Raw genomic sequence first — 17,076 nt, 5'->3', positions numbered from 1 at the left:
TGTTTTTGCATTTCCTTTTTTCTTAATCCCTTTTTCTTCTCCTGTAAAAGCCTATTTAAATCTCCACATCTCTTTTTGTGTCTAGCAGAAGTGATATCCCGATTTAACCTTCTTCGAAATCGTTTTATTTCTGGCAGACGTGTTTGGCAAGAACAAGAAGCCCTGTTAAAAATGTGCTCAGGAATGTGAAGTGAAAGCTGAGGATTTTTCTTGAAGCCATTCTTTTGGGGAATCTGATGATATCTGGGCTATTAGGACAAGATCTTGTTTATTCAGTGCAATGTCTAGAACCTACTTTAGTTTTCTTTTTACTTCAAATCCATTCAATTCCTTGAAATACTGACTGAGATTTTTCTAACAAATAGATCAGATATCATACTAGGCTTGTGTGCAGGTTTTAATAATAATAATAATAATAATGATAATAATAGTAATAATAAACTTTATTTGTATAGCACTTTTCCAACATACATACAACTCAAAGTGCCTCACAAACAACAACAAAAGCATTAAAATAGACCACAAAAACTTATCACATATACTGAAATAAAAGCATTCATGTACACAAAATGTAAGTATATATCCTCATGATCACACACACAATAGTCCTTACATATGCAGGCACACACCATACATTACATACATAAACCTACAACAAAATAGATAAAATGCGTACACCTTACAAACTTGTTTAATCATACGCAATTTTAAAAAGATGTGTCTTAACACGCTTTTTAAAAACATGAATACTCGGGGATTCTTTCACTTCAAGGGGGAGACAGTTCCAAATTTTTGGAGCATAATGGCTAAAAGAAGTGCCGCCAGATCGCATCAGGTTGACAGGATAAAATTCTAAAAGTCCAGCACTAGAAGAGCGTAGCAAACGGTTTGGATTATATTTTGTTAAACAGTCGGAAATGTAGGAAGGTGTCATATTGTGTAGTGCTTTATAAACTAATAAAAGAATCTTAAAATCTATCCTTTGTTGCACAGGCAACCAGTGTAATTCTATTAATACTGGTGTAATGTGCTCCCGTTTCTTTAATTTCATTAAAACTCTGGCTGCTGCATTTTGTATCAATTGCAACTTCATTGTAGAACCCTTAGGTAGACCAGTATAGATAGCATTGCAATAATCAAGCCGAGAGAAAATAAAAGCATGAATTAATTTCTTGGCATTATCAAAAGATAGGAAAGAACGAATTTTGGCAACATTTCTTAAATGATTAAAACATGTTTTTGTAACTTGATTAATATGAGATTTAAAATTAAAATCACAATCGAAAATAACACCCAGGTTCTTCAATTCTTTTTTTGATTGTAAACCTAAAGAACACAGTTCTGCTTCAATCCTCTCTCGCTCAGGTTTTTTGCCCACAATAAGAATATCTGTTTTATCTTTATTCAACTTTAAAAAATTTGCAGTCATCCATTGCACAATATTGGACATGCAGTTGGACAAATTTTCCAATGCAGCAGTGTCTCTTGGCTCAACAGAAATATATAATTGAATGTCATCAGCATAAAGATGATAATTCATGCCATATTTCTGAATTATACTACCTAAAGGAAGTATATATAATAAAAATAGACTTGGGCCTAGAATAGATCCCTGAGGAACACCATATAATATATTGTGTTCTTGCGATGTATATTCATCTATATTTACTAAGAATGTCCTTTCTGTGTCTTATTTAAATAAATGAGACTTTTTATTATTATTATAACTGTTATGTTTATCAAATGTATTTGTAATGTTTTTTTTTTGTCATTTATTTCTTATCTACTGTATTATTTCATTTTCGATGGTTTTAATATATTACATATTTGAAGTGCTATTATTATTTGATTCTCATTTGATTATATATTGATATATTGTTATATAATATGATATGAAATCATATATTATTTTTATCTGATGTCAGCTGATCTCTTGTTTGTTTGTGTGTGTTTTTACAGTCGAATGAAACCGCCTGCCTCCAGCCAGGGCTCGATCTCCCCCCTCAGATCCTCCAAAGTCCCAGCGTCGTCCTCCTCCTCTTCCTCCTCCTCCTCAGTCTCTGCCTCTGCCAAGCGAATCGGTCGCTCTTCATCTTCATCCACCAACCTGAAGAGGTGAGCCTGACCTCTGTCCTCCTCAGCTCTCCTCCAGTCTTCTCCACATTTCCACTCCTCTTCTCTCACTCATCCACGTCTCACACTTGCTCTTTGTTTCCAACTCTTTTTGTCTGACTGATTCACTCCTCGTCTTTTCTTTCTTTCTTCCCTCTGCTCTCAGTTCGCTGGTGGCCTTCTTTCCTCTGTGTGATTATCCTATGATCTGAGAGCCGGAGTCCAGCTGGTTGCTCTCTGCTGCTGTTGGTGCTCTGCTCGTTCGCTGTTGTTTATGTAATCTGATATCTTTTGCCTACTACTGTATCACTCTCTCCAAACCCGTTGTTGGATGAAGTGCATGCATACTCGCTACTTTCTAGTACTCTGCAGAAAGCATTTTGGATAGCACTTTTCCACCTCTCTTCAGGCTAGGGCTGGGCGATGGGTAGGCGCAGTTCACCCAAAAATGTAGGTTTACATCGTGTCCTAACAACACACCACAACAGTCCAGTGATGAGCAATTTGGCTGTCTGCACCAAACGTGACATGACACAAACAATTAAATACCATTATTAACAGGCTTACTGAGTGTCTGGTGGTTTGCACCGAATAACAATTCTGCCTTTCGTTTGTCATAAATCTTCCGTAAAATGGTATTTAATCTCACATTGGTAGCATTTAACTCTGAATAAAGCACATAATCTGTACCTGAGGTGATTATTGTCGCAGTAGTTTATGCTGTTGTTCAGCCACGACGTTGCTGAAATGGAAAGCATTTCTAAAATAGAAATTTTGCGCAACGAAGATGGTTAGGATAAAACTCCTTTTAACCTGATAAAAAGATACGTCGCAATGTCAAGTTGTGTGTTGTTAGGACACTGTGTTACTCGTCATTTTCTTTTTGTTTTGTTAATGAACGGGATGCTATTTTTAAAAATGGTCACCGTTGATTTTCATTCAAAACATATACTATGGAAGGCAATAGCTACGGGTTATCAACATTTTTCTAAATATCTACTTAAATCTACTTCAGTAAATGGTGGTGGAAATTTCAGTTTCGGGCGAATCATGCCATTAACCTATTCCAATATAAAGATATTAATGCTTTAAATTGGTGAAAATGCACAATTTGATAATGTACATTGTTTGTATGTAATTTGCTTTGCCATAAGCAACCGATTTAATCTGTGAAGGTAAAACAATAAGTGTTAAGTAATTTTACATAAGCAGAAATTAAGTTTTTCCAAATATCAGAACATGAGGACAATCACAAAAGTGGTATTGATTTTTATTTTTTCATGCAACAAACAAGATATAAATATGTATTTAGTTAGATTTTAAACACAATAATATGTCTATTCCACAAATTTAAATAGTTATGAAAAACATTTAGCTTTGTTATTTACTTGACATTTAAGCTGGATTGTACATGTTTTAAAATTAACTTATTTTTATTTAAAATTAACTATTATACTAATTATATTAACTAATGTTGAGGACATTTTCAGCTTTCATATAGATGATATTTTCAACATTTTTGTGTATTTAATTTTTTTTAACACTTAACAATTGGAAGGAAAGCATCGACATAAAGTACAGTTCAATTTTTCTTTCATCAGCGTAAATGGCAAAACTACATACTAATAAATTGAATCAATTGAGTCACAGCAAAAGAACTGAATGTTTAAATCAAACATTTTTATTTACAAAACTGAACTATCAATTCAAATATGAACATACTTGGCATGGCGACCTTGTCAATAAAAATTCCATTAAAATCAGTATTTACAAATAAGTAAAAAATAATATTGCAGCTGTAAATCATTATTTGCAATTCTAAAACATGATCAGAACAACAAATATATTAAATGTTTAAATAATATTTACTCAAAAATCACTTGTTACATGTTCAAAGAACTTTTTTAAAATTATTTAAAACAACACAATTACATTATTTTGGATGGAACAACTTAATTGTTTTATGAACAATCTTCTAATCTTTTAAATTAGAAGAAAACAACTATGTAAACTTAATCAAATGGTGTTGGGACAACATGAAGGATTTGTGTTGAACCCAGCATTCTTTACAGTGTTGAAGTCGCCCAGCCCGTTTCAGACTTTTTTCTTTCTTTAGCAAAGTTTGTTTTCCCCACAATGCATGCTCTCCTCGTCCTTCATCCTAGACACAGCTAGGAGTATATTGTTGTCCTCCTGTCCCACCCCCTTCATGTATATCCTCCTCCTCCCGTCTTCTAGCACCAGGTTAGCCAGTTCTCTGGGCAACCTATATGAACCAAACACTGAAAGCATCAGTTCCGGAAAGCCGCCTTCCCCGCCCTCGTTCACGCCCCATCCCGTCCGCACCACCTACAATTACCACTATGAAGTCAACAACAACAACAATCAGTATAGCACCACCAGCTCCCCGAGCAAAAGCCTGGGCTACAACCTGAACCACAGCGGCCCGAGTGGAGCGTCTGCCAATGCCCGGCTGTCGGCCGGTGAACAGGGGCACCAGCGGAACCCTCTGGCGGGGCTGAGCGGCCTGTCTACCCGACACCTCAGCCGATCCATTCCCGTAAGTCCTTTGTCCTCCCAGAAACACAATCAGCAGCAGCATTACAACATAACATGTTCAGTGGTGACTGTTGCTTCCTGAATAAATCGATTAGGAAATTATTAGATGTTAGGAGCCGAGCAGTGTTGGTTTCTATAATTAAAATAGGAAAAATTTTGATAAATTGGAAATTCTGATTGAGGAGTCGTTTTAAATTAAATGAATCATTATTGTGTTAATAAATTAACATAATATTAGTAATTATAGCTACGTAAAAATTAGTTTACTAATTAATTAGTTTATTTTTAAACTTATTCATTAATAATTAACGCAGGAGATTGATCAATTAAATTGTTTCATTTTTAATTTATTGGTCCTATATATTGTGTAATGTTTATTTCAAATTTAATGAATAAATAATTTTTTTATAATAAATTAACATAGTTGTTTAATTTGACTGGTCAATTCATTTTTAAACTTATTAAGCTATTCGTTAATAATTATTATAGGAAACTGTGGATAAATTTAATTTTGTTTTTAATTCATTGGCTATATATAATGTGTAATGGTTTATTTCAAATTTAACAAATCAATTTTTTGTAATTTAGCATAATATAGCTGTTTAACTTGACTGGTCAATTTGTTTTCACATTTATTAGTTACTAATTAATATAGGAGAATGTGATATGTTGAATTATTTAATAATCATAATAATACATTTTATTTGTTAATATTAATATATATATTAATGCATTTTTTTTTTTTACTTAAAGCACTATAGAACAACAGAACCACAATAAAAAACACAAAATATTCAAATTTTAACTTATTGGTCATATATAATGTGTAATGAGTTTAATTAAAATTGAATAGATCAATATAATAGTTTACAATAATTAATAGTTATTAATTTTGTTAATAGTTAATAAAATTAATAGTTTGACATTAATATTATAGTTACTTTTAAGGTTGTACTAGTCAATTTATTTTTTCAACTTATTTATTATTATTAAGATGTGAAAATGTGTTAAGTTGAATTATATATTTTTTAATTTATTGGTCATATATTTTATGTAAGGAGTTAATTAAATTTTAATGTATCATTAAAAAAATTGTTAATTTTTTTTTAGTTGCATTTAAAATTTGACTAGTCAAATTATTTTTTTTAACTTTTTCATTAATGTATGAGAATGTGTTAAGTTTTTAATTTAGGTCACATATAATGAGTCACATATTATGAGTCAATTAATTTGTTTACTTTTTAATTGTTATTATAGATTTAATTTATATTTCGTTTTTAATATTGGTCAAATAAGAGTCAATTGATTTGTTTACTTAATTGTTATTTTATATATATATATTTATATATATATATATATATATATATATATATTTATATATATATATATATTTCATTTTTTAATATATCGGTCATATACATATGACTCAATTTATTTACTTTTAAATTGTTATTAATAAAAGACTTAAATTATATTTAATTTTTCATTTATTGGACATATTATACACATATCACACATATATATATATATATATATATATATATATATATATATATATATATATATATATATATATATATATATATATATATATATATATATATATATAAATAAATATAAATTTGATCAGTTCATCAATTCGGTTTTAAACTTATTAATGTTCTACATTTTTTCTAATTAAATGAAACCAATTTTTTACTTAATGCTGTAAAACTTAATTTGAAAACTTATTACACATCAGGAAAACATTGGAAGGAAAATCTGGAAATAAATATTAAGAAATTGAAATCTAACAAAACAAAACTAGTTATTAGTTAATATAATGGATATATTTGAACAAATAGAATATATTTTCTAGCAGTCATGTCAAAATTAAGAAATTTAATAATTATTAATTAAAATTAAAACACTATCACAAAATATTTACTAAAATTCTCAAAATTAATTACTTGTTTTATTAATACGTTATTTTAAGCAAGATACATTAAATAGATTTGTTATAATATTGAATCAATTGATATCGATACCAAAAATAAAACATAACAAATAAAAGTTGTCAATAGATTTGATTTTATATATATATATATATATATATATATATATATATATATATATATATATATATAAATATTTTTTTTTTATACATGTTATAGTATAAACTAAAAGTAAATTGGGATTTGAAATTGACAAACGATAAAAAATGTATAATTAACTTAAGATAATAGGCAGTCATTATTAAGGAGTTTACCTGAAGCAACAGTTACCGTGCTACTTTTTCTTTCTCTGGAAATCTTTTTTCTAAATCCTCTGCCTCAAATCTAACACCTGATCTACAGCAGTCTATTTATATTTAACAGATGCTCATAAACACTTACCAAGGCATGTTGCACGTAGTCTATTTTTACCAATTACACTCTTAACATGCATGCCATGTGTGTACTTCCACAGCTGACGCGTATAGCTTTCTGTTCCTCTGTCCCTAGTGTGTTCTCATAAAGCTATTACTCTATTATCTAATGTTTACCTAATTGCCATTGTCAAGTGAGCTTTAATGGAGTGGTGGGGACGAGACTAATCTTTTAATTTCAAACTAATCCATTGCCCTTTAACTTCTGCCAGTGCATCCCACGCTGCACGAGAAAACGAATGCTAAATAAACTGATATTAAAAGGCACAGGGAAATGATGAAGGCTTTAAAATGTGTTTGACTGACAGCGCTGGTGTGGTTTGGCTACTAACAAGTACTAAAGGCACCTCAATGCTGCTGTTTGATGCAATGGGAGTGGTGTGTCCTGCAAAATAAATGCAAACGTATTGAATATTTGTTTGCATTTATCAAACAAATAGCCCCCCGGTTCAAGTAGTGCTGCACATGCTGTCATTTTTCACCATCTTCACGCAAAACACATTCAAAATTTAAATCGTTTCCAGAATGAAACCAGTCGTATTCTTATTAGCCACTTAAAGTTTCTAAATGAATCAGCAGTTTTGAACGAATAGTTTGAATGCATGATTAAGTGAAATGTTCAATAATACAGAGTCCTGCCACACACTACTAGTAGTTTTATGGTTTTATTTATACATTTACCCCCCACCCCCCACCTAAGTGATTAATGAAATGTTTTTATAAATGAACAGGTTCTCATGCTCTTGAATTGTTTACATTTTTTTTTTGTAATTTTTTTGTCAAGTATTAGTTCAAAGTTTAAACTGGTTCCAGATATTGGGAAGTATTAAATTAAACTTTTTTTTTTTTGGTCGTACTTTTAGTTCAAATCGTCTTTGTTCTGAATAAATACTTGCATTAATCTTGCACTGATATCATTTCTGCATGTGAATGGCAAAATGCGCAAACTTAATAGTTGTACAAGTCAAAGCTATTGCTGTTGTCATGCTGAATTGTTGTGTCCTAAAAACGCATCTTAGCAGCAAAAAAACGCTCGTTATTATAATTTTTTCCTTCATTAAAATACACACTCACCAGCCACTTTATTAGGTACCCCTTACTAGTACCTGGTTGGACCCACTTTTGCCTTCAGAACTGCCTTAATCCTTCGTGGCATAGATTCAACAAGCTACTGGAAAATTCCTCAGAGATTTTGGTTCATATTGGCATGATATAATCACGCAGTTGCTGCAGATTTGTTGGCTCCACATCTATGATGCGAATCTCCTGTTCCACCACATCCAAAAGGTGCTTTATTGGCTTGAGATCTGGTGACTGTGGAGGTCATTTGAGTACAGTGAACTCATTGTCATGTTTAAGAAACTAATCTGAGATGATTTGCGCTTCATGACATGGTGCGTTATCCTACTGGATTTAGCTATCAGAAGATGGGTACACTGTGGTCATAAAGGGATGGACATGGTCAGCAACAATACCCAGGTAGGCTGTGGCGGTGACACGATGCTTACTAATGTACTAATGGGCCAAGAAAAATTCTCCCCACATTGCACCACCACCACAACCAGTCTGGACCGTTGATAGAAGGCAGAATGGATCCATGCTTTCATGTTGTTGATGCCAAATTCTGACCCTACCATCCGAATGTTGCTGAAATAGAGACCCATCAGACCAGGCTACGTTTTTCCAATCTTTTATTGTCCAAATTTGGTGAGTCTGTTTAAATTGTAGCCTCAGTTTCCTGTTCTTAGCTGACAGGAGTGGCAGCCGGTGTGGTCTTCTGCTGCTGTAGCCCATCCGCCTCAAGATTGGACGGGTTGTTTGTTCAGAGATGCTCTTCTGCATACCTCGGTCATAACGAGTGGTTATTTGAGTAACTGTTGCCTTTCAATCAGCTCGAACCAGTCTGGCCATTCTCTTCTGACCTCTGGTATCAACAAGGCACCCACAGAACTGCCGCTTGCTGAATATTTTCTCTTTTTCGAACCATTCTCTGTAAACCCTAGAGATGGTTGTGCGTGAAAATCCCAGTAGATCAGCAGTTTCTGAAATACTGTACGTCTGGCACCAACCATGCCACATTCAAAGTCACTTAAATAGGCTTTCTTCCCCATTCTGATGCTTGGTTTGAACTACAGCAGATCATCTTGACTATGTCTACTAGACTTGGGCGGTATTACGGTATTATGGTATACCGCGGGATTTAAAAATAGCAACGGTGTCAGTTTCAATACCTTTATACCGTCATAAAATATTAAATCTCCTTTATTTAATGCCTACAAAAACGTATGTGTGGTTGTCATCACGGGACAGTGTGGAGGAGAGGGAGAGAGGGAGAGGTGACGTGACGAGTCGCGCTCCAAAGTGACCTGCAGTTTGGCAGTATTTCCGGTTTCGACTGAACAGAAGGGAGACGTAGTTAATATGAACGAGAGGTCTGCATTAGAGCTGAAGATGTTTGTCCGAACCCGACGAGACCCGAAAAAATCCAAATCCCTGCATTAAAATCCTTCCCTGCAAAAGTGAAACAAATTATGACGAAGTAGTAAAAAAAGCTAATTTTGACGGCGGTCAAGCCAGTCACTAGCTCAGAAGGAACAGTCATTCCAGCCGCCAAGGCATTTCGGCTGTCCTCAAACACTGCGTATTACGGTAGAGCCCTAAACCGCTGACAGGTAAAAAGACAAGGCCACTCCACTCGCTACATTGAAACTGCTGCCATGGAAAATTAAATGGATGTTCCTGACTGGTAGAAGATGAACAAACAATCCTACCCAAAACTTGCAAAATCAGCCGGATCAGAACTCCTCCACAAACACACGTAGCCTAATCTTGGTGAGTAAAGGGTTTTTTAATTATAAATAAATATTAATTAAACCATATAATCATAATGTAGACAGAGTATACAGGCTAATGGTGGCATTATTCTTTTAATATTCAGCTTCACTGCCGCCCTAATGCCAGATTGTGAAGAGAAGTGGAGAAACAAATCTTGCAGAGCCTTTATCTTAATTTCGTTGTTGCCAAAATACCCGTCATCATTTAGAGTTTATTTTAATTTGATTTGTTCAGCAAGATTTCTTTTCATTGGTGTGTTGGCCAATTTAAAAGCTAAGTGTATGTACCCAGGCCTATATAGAGTGCTGAGATGTTACGATGTTACAGAGGACTTATTTTATTTTTTTGTTCCAACTTCCAAGTGGCCTATAGTCTACGTTTGTTACGAATAAATAATGTTAAAACATAAATGACTCATTCTTGAAAATATGCATTAGAGCTGTGTGCATGAGCACATTTGAATAATGTCGGGCTGTAAACGGGTTCTGGATTTATAAAGCTGTCAATCAAAATGTACCTGTCGGACTCGGGCCCTATCGGGCCTAATTTTTATGGCCCGATTACAGCTCTCTGCGTTCCCGCAGCTGTACCACGGGAGCCGGACAGATTTCTTACGGTGTGGGAGTAAATTTCTGAATAAATCGCGGGAGAGAAGTGTGTGAGAGAGTGTGTGAGAGAGTGTGTGAGAGAGTGTGTGAGAGAGTGTGTGAGAGAGAGTGTGTGAGAGAGAGTGTGTGAGAGAGTGTGTGAGAGAGAGTGTGTGAGAGAGTGTGTGAGAGAGTGTGTGAGAGAGATGCTGTGCGTCGCTTGGCTCTCTCTCTGACCGCGAGCCTAAGGTCGCATAGAAGGTATTCAGTTTCTGAATGGTTTAGGCTCAAGCCAACAGTTTGGTGACGCTGTCTGAGCCTTACGTCATAATTTTTTTTATTACGCCGGTAATACCGGATACCGGGGTAAAATATGGAGGCGGTTTGACGGTATCAAAATTTGGATACCGCCCAAGCCTAATGTCTACATGCCTAAATGCACTGAGTTGCTGACGTGATTGGCTGATTAGAAATTTGCGTTAATAAGCAGTTGTACCTAATAAAGTGGTCGGTGCATGTACGTTTTTTTACTTAAATAGTATCTAAATGTTAAATAGATCACGTTGTATCTAGCATAATTCATGACATTAAGGATGGTAAATTTTTATCATATTAGGAACTGAATAAGATTTATTTCCCTCTGCATATTTTCAACGACTCAATAAAATCTTATTGACTTATTGAGCTTTTATCTTGTTTGCATTAGCTTGTAAGAAACACTTGTTTTGTGCTTTAAGCATGAGTTTATAGTATCCATCGCTTGACCTGCGGACCCTCCGGCCGGACGGAAAGGTTGTAAGCTTGGTTTTAGTGCATTGTTGTTCTTGGACTTTCTCCCAGTACTTATGGAAGTTGTTTTATTGGCAGAAGTTCAGTAGCTTCCCTTACAATTTCCTGTTTCTGTCCATTGTGAAATCCAGTGTAAAAAAATGCCGCTGTTCTTGCTAATCACATGATTTCACAAGTTTCTAAGCAGACTTTCTCCCATTTATGTAATTTACGACCTGCTCATATCAAGCCATCCCGGAGCGCAGTGTGCTGTCTTTGTTGGGAACATCATAACGCCTCCACATACAGCAGGAGTGACTCAAAGTTTCACTGCAGTCATGATGAATATCGCATTGCATCTTGCACTGACAACAGAACTGCGCCGTGTTAAACATCCTTCCTCAAAGGGCATTCAGCTGACAACGGTTTTTTGATCCTACATGGCGTTTACAGGAAGAGATGTAATTTCTGTCGAGCTGCCATCTATCTTCTTGCTGCTAAAAATGGCGTAGCACATGTAAATTAGTGTAGCACATGTTTTTCTCATTTCTAAATATAGTGATGATGTTGGACATTCAACGCATCAGTGAACGTGAACAACTTTAGCTGGCAGAGACGAACTTGCGTTATATATTTCTTTGGATTGGGCTTGAACGTGGTAAAATTGAGATGGTTGAGCTAGATTCCCTTAGGTAACATAATCAAAATTAAGTCAGATATACAAGTTATGCGTTCTTTGTACAGCACTTATCAGCCAAAGCAGAGCTTTACAAAACAATGTGTCGTGAAATAGTTTTAACTCAGTATTAAATCCCACTTAATTGTAAGTTTCACTTATTAAAGAACCAGTATCCATATCTGTGCACATTCCAGACTGGAGGCCGGAAGTGTCGCTCTAGTACTAGAGATTTAAACATTTGTTTCCTATGAGAGTATAAACACCTGCCTTCTGCATTGTTTGGCAATGTATTTACAATGCAGCGGCGCCCATCTTTATTAGGATTCAGCATTACAGCATGAGTGCAAAAACATGCAAAATTTTACGTTTTTTAGTTTGTATTAATACTATACTGCTTTCATATTGTTTTGTTGTTGTTTACCATTTGTCATTATATGCGATATCCTTCATATAGGCTTCAAATTTGAAAGAATTTATATATTATCAGTAACCATTAAGTTTGTGATAATTAACTTAAAAAATAAAACTTTAAAAAAAATTTATTTGGTTAAAAAAAATCACAACTGAATCCACCGTTCTGATGCGATCAGGATAATCCTGTTCTTTTGGATCAAATAGATCCTAATCGGAGTTCAATGTTTTAAGTAACCCAAAGGGCAGGTTTGATCTGAATCAAATGTAAGATTGGAAAAACCCATTTCTAAGATTTGATCCAATCTGTGATCTAAAACCCCAGTGGATTACCTTTGAAAAACTGGGCCCAGGGGCTCATGACGCTCTTAACTTCCTACAGTATCTCAAGGTCCAACCATATGAGCTTCAACGACTTCCAAGCGACTTCTCCTGATGAGTAAAAAAATTGTGTATAAGCTCGTATGCCAGCGAATATTTCACCACGTGTCTCCAGATTGAGTGGACTTGTAATGTGCACAAACGAACAGGGAAAGCTCAAATGTTTAATTGCGTACACACTTCTAAATAGCACTAGGCGTATATCCACCAGTGTATATCTATCAAATGTTGTTGTAGCTACCATGTGCAACAATTGATTGCTGATAATACGTTTGTATATCGATGACGCAAAATGGGACACAATGCTTTTTGCTTAACATTTGTCTGCTGTACATCTTTTTTTATGAACCTCCACCCCTGTTGAGCAGTTATGAATAATTAGCATGTTGTACACCTGCGTCTTCTAACCCAAGTGGCCCTTTTTCTGCACAAAGTCCCCCCCCTCACACACACACACACACTCACACACACATTAAATGCAAATTCATTTCCTCTCTAAGCTTTGACTTCATCCTCATTTACATCAGCCAGGGCTGCGATAGTAATGTCTCAGGTTGGCTTTTTAGACTATTATTTAACTACCCTCTGCCATGTAATTTTCTGTAATTGCGTTCAGCATTGTAATCATTTTATCCCCCAAACCCCCCCCCCCCTCTTTTTTGCAGTCCCTTCAGTCGGAGTATGTTCAGTACTAAAGCCGCCATTTTCCACTAACCCGTGGCGCCTTCACTGTGACCACCAATTCGGGGAATGAAGCTGAAAGGAGACACTTTTGAGACTGGTGTACGGTCAACCTTGCGAGGGCTGATCTGGAGTCTGCTGCCAGCTGTTAAATAACAAACTCGCCTTGGCCGTCCTTTTATTTTTTATTTTTATTTTTTTCTAAAAGGAGATTTTCCATGTATGAACATACATAGATGTCCTGAACAATATTTTTAAATGATTTTTGTACTATTTTATCTACAATTCTTATGCTCAGCATCAAGGTTTGTTTGGTATATTTGTGTATCTGTGGATTAGGGATTTTGCTCTGACGTAAATGTCACGTTTTTGTCTCTCTCGAGTATTTACCGAGTAACATATCAAGTGCGAGGGCTATTTTTGAAAGGTGCAAAATGGTTTGACAGCTATGTGTCGCCTTCAAAGGGGATTTTTGGGCGGCAGAAGCGATTAAAGAGTGTTGTGTTTTCTTCATTTGAGGTCTAAGGTGGACTCGTCTCCACGCAACAGTGGACGGCTAATGAGACCACGACCACGATTTGCAAGCAAACTTTATTTTTTCCTCTCTGGAAAATGAAGGGCTTTGTTTGTTGAGTAGGACTCAGGGTGGACTCCTTTTTATTTTACATATTTTTCTGTGTCGTTGTGACATCATAATGTGTGTTATTATCAAACTAATTCAGATCTGAGCTTTTAAAAAGCTTTAAGGGCTGTTGAAAACGCTTCATCTTCACGAGTGTCCTTTCACCAGCACTTCTGAAATATAACATCTCATGTACGAGTTGGTTTTATTAGCCAGCATTTTCTGCGAAATATGAATGATAAAGCATATGAAGAAATAGCTCAATCAAGAGCTGCAACTTTCTATTACGGCAGTGTTTCTCAACCACGTTCCACCAACACTGCATGTTTTGCATGCCTCCTTTGTCTGTCATACCCATTACAGATCTTACTGTCTCTGCTGATAAGCTGGTCATCTGAATCAGGTGTGTTTGATTAAGGAGACATAGAGCTGGTGGGACGTGGTTGAGAAAAACTCTTGCAGTACAAGAGCTTGGGTTTAGGAGATGATTTGAATTACAAAATCCTTCATGTTAGTGCACATAATGAATGTACAGCTTAATACGACTTTAAATTCGGTTCATTTAGGACAGGGGTGGCCAATCCTGTTCCTGGAGAGCCACCATCCTGCAGATTTCAGTTGCTACCTATATCAAACACACCTGAACCAATTAATTAGGACCTGAACACCACATGATAATTACAGGCAGGTGGGTTTGATATAAGTTGCAACTGAAATCTGCAGGAAGGTGGCTCTCCAGGAACAGGGTTGGCCATCCCTGATTTAGGATGTTTACGGTTATGTGCAAACAATTCATCAAACAGTGTTTGTGTAGGTTTACCAGCAGATTTATGGAAAGAAAAACCTTTTGATTATTCATATACATTACCAAAAAAGCACAGTAGAGTCAATTCAACTTGAATTTATTTAGTTTGTGAAACACAAAATAATGTGCAAATTTACTGAGCTCTTTTTACAAAATGGGACTGTTGAACTTCGGATGTATCATAAAAATACTGGGTTAATTTAGTTTAAAAGACATTTTATGAAATTTTATTGCTTTGAAATGTACTTGGTGTGGAAATAATGAAGTAATCGCTATTCCAGTCATTTATTTTATAAAAGCTTTTCATTATTTTTAAAAAAAATTCTAATTAAAACAGCTTGATCTAAATGTGAAACTGGGAAACTTAATAGAAATGTCATCAAATCTGGCTACAGCAGAGGCCAAGCTTCTATGCAAATTACAACAGTTTTATTATCATTTTTATTATTATTTTTAATCATGTAAAGCTATTTTACGTCTTCGTTATTATATAAATCTATTGAAATGTGACAAACCAGTTGATTGTGATGACAAAGTTAATGTACTCATTTACATTTGGACCTAAACAGCCCTATTCGTTTCATTTAATGAAATAAAAAGCAGCTCAAACACTTTGTCTAGCATCTTTTGTGTTCCACTGAGGAAATTATAAGTCATGTATGTTTATTTTAGGCGAGTAAATGATGACGGTTCATTTTTGGGTTAAACTAGCCCACATGTATTTGATCAAATACTCCATTTTTATGCAATTGTAGCTGATTTGACTGTTCTGTATCTGCGTATTTAAGCCCATGTAGCACTCTGTACATTCCAGACGGTGTTATGAATAATGTATGTGTATATATACGTTTTGGGAGAATCTTATTTGATTGAAGTATTCTACCTCTTTAACATATACATGATGTAAACTACTATCTTGCTTATGGAAAAAAAAATATACATATATATATATTTTTGGAGCAGTGTGTAAAGAAAATCTAACAATGTTAGAGCAGTGTTTGCTTTTCACATACTAGATGCACATTAAAATACAATGTAGTGGGTTGTACATTACTCTATTTTTCAATGTAAACATGATTTTGAAGAGCCGAATGAAAATAAAAGACTAATTTTGCTTTAGCCTGTTTGGTTTCCTCCCCTCCTTCCTGCTTTTTCTGTCAAGCGCAGATTTATAATTAGTTTTCCTTCACCAATTATGTTTTCCTGTGACTGAAATACATTTTCTTTTAAACCGTTCCACGAAAATAAATGAAGCAGCGATGGTAAACTCTCCTTGACAACCAGCAAAGTGTGAACTGCAGATCGCCACACACATTTGTGCACCAAAGTCTTTCATTTTGAGTGTCTCTGGCAGCAGGCGTCGGGTCGTGGGCGTCTGGAGACAGCTGTGAAAATGGCTGCTAGTCGAGTGACTGTTCGCAGCTATGATTTCGCTTGGTATTTCCAAATGTCAGTTTAATTTCTGCACGTTTTGATGCTCAAATATGTGTCACGAATTTCCCTTCCTAGTTTTAGAAAACCGTCTTTTCTAAAAAAAAGAACAAAAAACGATGTAATTCACTTGTAGTTATGGTACTTGCCCATTATAGGTGTAATGAAAATTCGATTGAAACTCTGGCCTTGTGTTTTTGCCCTTTCATTGAGTGGCCTTGTGCTTTTTCCGAGCCCTTTTATTGAGATTATAAAGGTGTAATGTCTGTCTTTTTGAATACGCATTAGGCTCAATCATCAACTCAAAGAAAATAGCAGGTTTTAAGGCTGCTGTTGGACTCCATATAATAATAATAGTGATTAAATTTCTTTGAAATGGTTCAAAACTGTCATGGTAGTTCTTTCCGACTTGTGCACTTTGAGAATTTGATGAAGAAAATAGTCATGCTGCTCTGTTAATCATTTTTTTAGTGCGTGTTCTTCCATCCATCAATGTTGGGTTTGTCAATATTTGAGTTCGTTCTTACAACGAGAGAAGAAAATATAACCTAATCTAATAACCATAATCTGACACTGGTTTAAAGGGATTGTTCAGCCAAAAATAAAAAGTTACTCCCCCTGAAGTAGTTCCAAACATTTGTTTCTTTCTTTTGTTAAACACAAAAGAAGATATTTTGAAGAATGTTTGTGGAATCTATAGGGAAAACGGATAATATATGGAAGTCAATGGCTACCATTTTTCAAGCAAGTTCGAAGCAAGAAAGAAATTTTATTCTGTTTGTGACCAATGTAGGTGTG

At 34.9% G+C, this 17,076-nt stretch overlaps 1 protein-coding gene across 23 annotated transcripts in view; it reads left to right on the top strand.

The window, feature by feature from the left end:
- cdc14ab (cell division cycle 14Ab) overlaps positions 1-15,966 on the top strand; it is a 75,350-nt gene extending 59,384 nt beyond the window's left edge. For 3 of the 23 annotated variants that reach the window (XM_087303072.1, XM_087303073.1, XM_087303078.1), the window contains 3 exons: positions 1,960-2,115; positions 4,351-4,672; positions 13,405-15,966. In XM_087303072.1, the coding sequence (XP_087159198.1) occupies positions 1,960-2,115; positions 4,351-4,672; positions 13,405-13,434 (508 nt within the window). In that variant the 3' untranslated portion in view covers positions 13,435-15,966. 23 annotated transcript variants of the gene reach the window in all.
- Positions 15,967-17,076: the final 1,110 nt, after the last annotated feature.

The sequence above is a fragment of the Danio rerio genome, chromosome 22 (assembly GCF_052040795.2).
Source record: "Danio rerio strain M-AB ecotype USA chromosome 22, GRCz13ab, whole genome shotgun sequence".
Classification (NCBI taxonomy): Eukaryota; Metazoa; Chordata; class Actinopteri; order Cypriniformes; family Danionidae; genus Danio; species Danio rerio.
The sequence above is the reverse complement of the archived record's forward strand: the minus strand, read 5'-3'. Positions and strand labels throughout refer to the sequence as shown.